Consider the following 6,369-nt stretch of genomic DNA (forward strand, 5'->3'; position numbering starts at 1 on the left):
GGTGCTCCCTACCCTCAGAGTTCCTAAAATTCTTAATACTAATAGTTAAAAAGTGTTCCCTGTGGCAGGAGCTGACACATAGAAAACTCTCATTTTAGGCAGGGGAGGATTTTGTTTCGCAAGTCTTATTTTTTTTTTTAAGGTGGGGGGAAGGGTTGGTGCAGGAACACGATTTGTATTTTTCTAATACTGTTAGGGAATTATACACTTAAACGTATTTTTGCTTTCATTTCCAGAAAACACACCATTATCAATTAAAGAGGGCTTGGCCTATACCTTAGAGCCCTTTTAATAAATGTTTGTTGGAGTATATTTAAAAGCAGGTAGCAATGAAATTTTAATAACTTCTAGAAATCATATTATCAAAATGTAAACTCTATTCTCCCTTTTATAGTAAACTTAGACAGTCAAAGGTAAAGGAAGCAGGTTAAATACTGCATATGGTAAACTTGTTCTCCTATAGCCTGGTGTGCAACAGATTTCAGCAAACTTTCAGAAGTGGCTGAGACAGGCATTTAAATACCCTGGGTTTACTCAGGCCAACTTTTATGCAAATCATCCAGTGGATCCTAAAAATCCTGCAGCCCACTTAATTCACACAAATAAGACAATAATTCTGAAAACAATTTGTTCAACGATAAGAACTAAGAAATAACCCTCATACACTGTTGGTGGGAATGCAAACTGGTGCAGCCACTATGGAAAACAGTATGGAGATTTCTCAAAAAGTTAACAATAGAAATACCTTATGACCCAGCCATCCCACTACTGGGTATCTATCCTAAGAACCTGAAATCAGCAATTCCAAAAGTCCCATGCACCCCTATGTTCACTGCAGCATTATTTACAATAGCCAAGACGTGGAACCAACCTAAGTGCCTAGCAACTGACGATTGGATAAAGAAGATATGATATATATGTACAATGGAATACTACTCAGCCATAAAAAAGGACAAAATCATCCCATTCACAACATGGATGGACCTTGAGGGTATTATGTTAAGTGAAATAAGCCAGACAGAGAAAGACGAACTCTGTATGACTCCACTCATAGGTGGAAGTTAACATACAGACAAAGAGAACTGATTGGTGGTTACCAGGGGAAAGGGGGTGGGGGGTGGGAGGAGGGCACAAAGTGTGAAGGGGTGTACCCACAACATGACTAACAATAATGTACAACTGAAATTTCACAAGGTTGTAAACTATCATAATCTTAATAAAAAAAAAAAACTAAGAAATAAAGTTTTGAACTTTGAAATGCAGTATTCTCAAAACCCCCAGGAAGCTTCCACTTGAGCCCTTATGCTTGCTTCAATTCAGCAATGCCAAAACAGAAGATTAGTGCCTAATTTGAGCCACAGGTTTCCACTAGCTGCCAGCTCAAATTCTCACCATTCTCCCTGCTTTCCTTCAACCTGGCTTAAGCCTGTCTGTCCCACTCATCACCATATACATCTTCAGTACCAAACTTACTTTTGACCACGACTTCCAAATGAAAAGAGCCAACGGGACAGGGGAAGGTACCAACTAACAAGGCAAACAAAGGAGAACAAAGATGCCAGGAGATTTAATGAAGAAAAAGGAAAACGGTCCCTGAATAAGCGTGAGGCAGAATCTCGGGCACTGCTGAAATCCCAGGAATTTTAAAAAACAATTATTATCGGGGCCAGCCCGGTTGCCCAGTGGTTAAGGTTGCACACTCCACTTCAGCAGCCCGGGGTTTCACCGGTTCGGATCCTGGGTGTGGACATGGGCACGGTGGGGCAGCATCCACATGGCACGGCCAGAGGCACTCGCAACTGGAGTATACAGCTGTGTGCTGGCGGGCTTTGGGGAGAAGAGGAAAAAAGAAAAAACGAAGATTGGCAACAGTTGTTGGTTCAGGTGCCAATCTTAAAAAAAAAAAAAAAAACAATGATTATATTAAGAAATAGTCCTGCTTCTCTAAATTAACCCCCCTAGGCCCCTGTGTCTTCCTTAAAAGGTCCCCATGTGCTAATTCCACCGATAGGTTGTATTTACTCTCACTATCTTCAAGAAGGCCACCACGCCCTCACATACACAGAAATTCCTGGTAAGGGCAAAAGTGCAGAGATCAATCTTTTTAATTCCTGCCTCTCCCTCCCCCAGTTTTTCTCAATTTATCCACTTTTTAAAGTGTGAACTTTTCCTCCTGTTTGAAGTTTAATGAGTCCTGGTCCAGTTTGGCAGGGGTGATTAAGAGCCATCTGGAGGTGGACCACCTAGCTTGGAATCCCACCTCTGCCACTCAATAGCTGGGTCACTTTAAGCAGGACTCTTGCCCTCCCCATGCCTCTTTTCTCACCTAGAAACTGGAGCTAATAGTATTTCCCAGGGGGTTACTGCGAAATTATACACGTGAAGCAATTATCACACTGCCTAGTGTGCAAGGAAGCACCTGATAACTCATCCATTATAATCTTAGTGCCAAATTCTTCCTGCACCCAAGAGTTTACACCGAAAAGTTAACCACAGATGAAGGGACAGTTAAAGAGGAAATAATATTTATGCAAAGCTCCCTTTAAATGTGTTCAGCCAGCAGAGAGGAAATCCGCCCCCCCCTGCAAAAATGTGCTTATACTCCATAACAAATTCCTTTTCTCATGCAGCTCTGTAAGTATAATTCATCCCGAATAAAAATAAATATTAAGAAAAGTAATGTATTTGCTTTTCAACTCTTCCTGGTAATCCTAAAGGAAGACACTATTTTCCCCCAAGCATTGTTTATAAAAACCCAAGTTAACAGAAAGAAAGATTCCAAAATGGCCCGAGTTATTTTTAATGCAGAAAGACAGATGTGAATTGTGTTATTTATCCTCCTGCATGCTGCTTCCACAATCTCGAGAGATTTTTCACCTGTCTAAAAAGTCAAGTTGTTCTTTGGTTAACATTCATTCAGGAGATGAGAAGCCTGTCCTATTTTTCTTTCAAAATAATCTTATCGGTCTAGTCCAAGACCAAAGTACTTTATCTCTCCAAGACACCCTTGAAAAGAGTAATGGATGGCTTCCACCTAATGGAGATACAGAATCTAAGACCCACCTTCCTGCCCTGTTCGTCAAACGGCCTCTGCACAGAGGGCCAAAAACAGTATCACAAAACCAACTCACACTTGGAATTTCTTTGAAAAAAGGTCACAATCCATTTCTGACTGTTCAAATCTTTCTGGACTACAAACAATGATTTAATATGAATCACAGTTATAAACATGAAATTGATTCTAAGTTTTACTGTATTGTCTTTTGTCATAGTCTTCAAATATGCAGACTGATGTCTGATTACAAAGGTGGAAAGGCGGTTACCTTATCAAACAAAACTGGAAAATTCACATTTAAAAGAGAAAGCAGCACATATGCTTCATGCATCTCTGTATACGGAATGTTAAACTACATAGTAAAGAAAGAAAAAAAAAATAGAAGGCTCTAGGCTACGATTCTCGAATTTAGGAAAACTTAAGTGCATTAGCATCACACATCTTTTGCTCATATAGATTACTCTTGAACAGCAGCTAAACGGAAAGCACAATTTACTTTTTCACACTAGTGGGAATCCGGGCAATACAATCCTAATCATTACTGGGGGAAAGTTCAAGACCAAAAGCTTTAAGAAAAAAAAGCATAATGAATGCAATGTCAGTAACTTAAAATCCTACTTTAGATCTTCAAAATCAATCTAAAACTTTACCTTTAAGAGCACAAACGTATTTACTGTATCTATTAAGTTACACATTTCCTTGAACCAAATTTTTTTTTCCCCCAAGAACCCAATTACAAAAAAAAAAAATTTGGAAACATAAATATCTACTCCTTTAAAAGTCCCTACAAAGTATGAACAGAAACTTGTTCACTTTTATAACAATTTACAGAACTTGTTAGCAAAGCATTATGAAACACGAACGTCCCATCCTCCGCCCTTGCAAAAGAAGCAACATGCTAAGAAATCGAGGCAAATTCTCAAACAGAAAAGGACAACTATATAAAGCACTCAAAGGAGAAATAACATATGAAAGCAAAACATTACTAACAATCTAAAAGCAAGAGAAATGCTCATTTACACCCGCAACTCTTACCCTTGACAGCAGAGAACAGAATATTCTGCCTTATACATTTTGGAATCGCAAATTTGAGAGGCTAAATCCAAAGACAAAGCCGCCCTGGGGAAAATAACAATTGCGCAACAGATCAACAGCTCCAACTTGTCCCTTGGCCCCGACGCGGCAAGGTTTGCACGCTATAAAGCAGGAAAGGGCCAACCGAGGGCCGCCGTGACAGCCAACAGGCCACTGTCAGGGAGGCCGAGGCCCCGAACGCGGCGTGCGCCACGGGGAGGCACCGCGCGGGATCGAGAAGCCCGGGGCGCGGCCGACTCCGACCTCAGAGCCCGCTGCCCCAACCCGCACTTCCCCGCGCGTCGCGAGGGGCCGACCCGAGGTCTAAGAGCCCGAACTTTTCCCACCGCGCGAGGGAGCGCGCGGGGCCCGGTGGCGCCGCCGCACGTCGGGGCGTCGGAGCTGGCTGGGCACTTCAGGACCTCCTCCCTCCCCCACCCTGGGGGTTGGGCTTTCTCGCCAAACTGCCTAAGAGCGATCCGATGGATGGACTGATGGATTACTTTCACCCTTAGACGGCCCGGGGTGGGGGAAGAGCGCCGCGCCGCAGCCTGCGCCCCCGGAGGTCGGGGCCGGGGGCGGCGGCAGAGGAGGGGCTCCGGGTCCCTGCCCCGAGGAGACCTCAACTCCCCCGAGAGCGGCCCCGTGACTAGGCACATTTTTGTGACTCCGAGGCGGGGGAGCCGCACAGCCCCGGAAGGGCCGGGCTGCGCCAGCTCAGACCGCCAGCGTCCGCCCCCTCCTGCCCTGCTGCCCCTGGGGCCGCTCAAATTCGGGGGGCTGCCCGGGGCTCCGGTGACCCAGCTCCGGCGGCCGGGGACGCGGCTAGAGACGCCCCTCCCCCCCGAGCTTGGGCGTAGTCCCCAAACCCCAACCCAGTCGCCCTCAGGGGCCGCGGGCACACTGTCGGTCGGGCCACCCAGCCGCGCCCCGACTCCCCTCGCGGCCCCTTGGGTCCCCGCTCCCCCTCCCAGTCCGGCCCCGGCGCAAGCGCAGCGGCTCCAGTGCATGGCCGCTGCAGTCCTGGCTCCGGCCACAGACGGGAGGAGAAGCCGGCTGCAGCTGTCCCTTCCGGGCCGTGGCTCCCTCGCTCCCTGCCCGCGTCCTGACACCACCGCAGGGCCCGGAGGGCCGGGGCAGCACCTGCTGGGACGGCTGTGCGGGCGGCGGCACCTCCAAGTCCATCATACTGAGGTGGGGACCGTGCTCTGGGGCTCCCCGACGGCGGCCCTGTCCCGGCTCTCGAGGCGCGGCACGGGCGGCAGCAGCGGCTCCTCAGGTCTCCCCGGCACTCGCTTCTCCGCGACACAGCCGGAGTCGGCGGCCGGGCTCCTGTCCCGCTCCGCCTCCCGCCCCCCGAGGGCGGGGCAAGAGCCCGGGCCCTTCCTTTCCCCGCCGGCCGCGCGGGCCGAGCTTCCGAAAATCCCCCACCCTCGTCGCGGCTGACGCAAGAAGCCGGCGGTCTGGGGGCGGGGGTCCCTGCGGGCGGGCGGGGTGCCGGGAGGAGGGTTGCCTTAGCTCCCCGGTGCGCCCTCTCAGTTTGCTCTCCTCGGCAAACAAGACTAATGCTGTCCGCCCGCGAGATTAAGAGTTGTTTGCCGAAGGTCGCTCGGGTTCCGGCGCTTTGAAACAGTTTAAACAGTTGGGACGAACACGCCTGGAGACCCGGCGAAGGCGCTGGTGTCGGAGCTGCGCCTCCCTGATTTGGAGTTGCAGAACCTTGCCCCGCTTTATCTCACCCAACTGCCCGTGAGTGGCGCCAGCCCCGGGGGCGGGGGCTGCAGGCTGGGACGCGGGCCGTGCGCACCGCGCACTGGCCTTCTGCCCTCGGTCCCCTCCGGGGCTGGAGCCAGTGGGACTTGCCCAGGGGAAATGTGGCCCGCGCAGGGAGCTCGTGCTCGCAGTCACCCTAAGCGCCCTCCACTTACTCCCACGCGCTTTGCACTCTCGTTAGGCTCAGGTTGCCAAGGGCAAACCGAGAAGTCTCTTGGTCCGAGAGTGGTCAGTATTGTCCACCAAGAGCTTCTCTTCCCAGCAGAGCACGCACACCACACCAGAGATGGCGTCCTTGAACGCTGTGCAATACTACAACATGCATAACCTTTACAAGTTTCTTTTCACGCACGACATAACTTAAAAAATAAAAAAGATCAAGTTATAAAATAACTTGTTTGTATAATATGGACTCGTTTTGTAAAAACATGTACCTAGAAAAAAATTGAAAGTTGTCTGCCAAAATA

At 48.9% G+C, this 6,369-nt stretch overlaps 1 protein-coding gene across 7 annotated transcripts in view; it reads right to left on the minus strand.

Annotated features, from left to right (window-relative positions):
- Positions 1-6,369, minus strand: part of NFE2L2 (NFE2 like bZIP transcription factor 2) — a 137,775-nt gene that overhangs the window by 27,710 nt on the left and 103,696 nt on the right. The window contains exons 1-2 of one of the 7 annotated variants that reach the window (XM_070580270.1): positions 5,273-5,467; positions 1,474-1,827 (exon numbers count right to left, since the gene is read on the minus strand). The exons of 2 other annotated variants lie outside the window; for them this stretch is intronic. Coding sequence is in view for 1 of the 5 variants with exons in the window: in XM_008536607.2 (XP_008534829.1) it covers positions 5,273-5,317 (45 nt within the window). In the remaining 4 variants the exon portion in view is untranslated. Of the gene's footprint in view, positions 1-1,473; positions 1,828-4,090; positions 4,787-5,272; positions 5,990-6,369 lie in introns of those variants that run through there. 4 more of the 7 variants (XM_070580269.1, XM_008536607.2, XM_008536608.2 and 1 more) reach the window with 4 other exon arrangements.

This window comes from Equus przewalskii, chromosome 17 (assembly GCF_037783145.1).
Source record: "Equus przewalskii isolate Varuska chromosome 17, EquPr2, whole genome shotgun sequence".
NCBI classification, from domain to species: domain Eukaryota; kingdom Metazoa; phylum Chordata; class Mammalia; order Perissodactyla; family Equidae; genus Equus; species Equus przewalskii.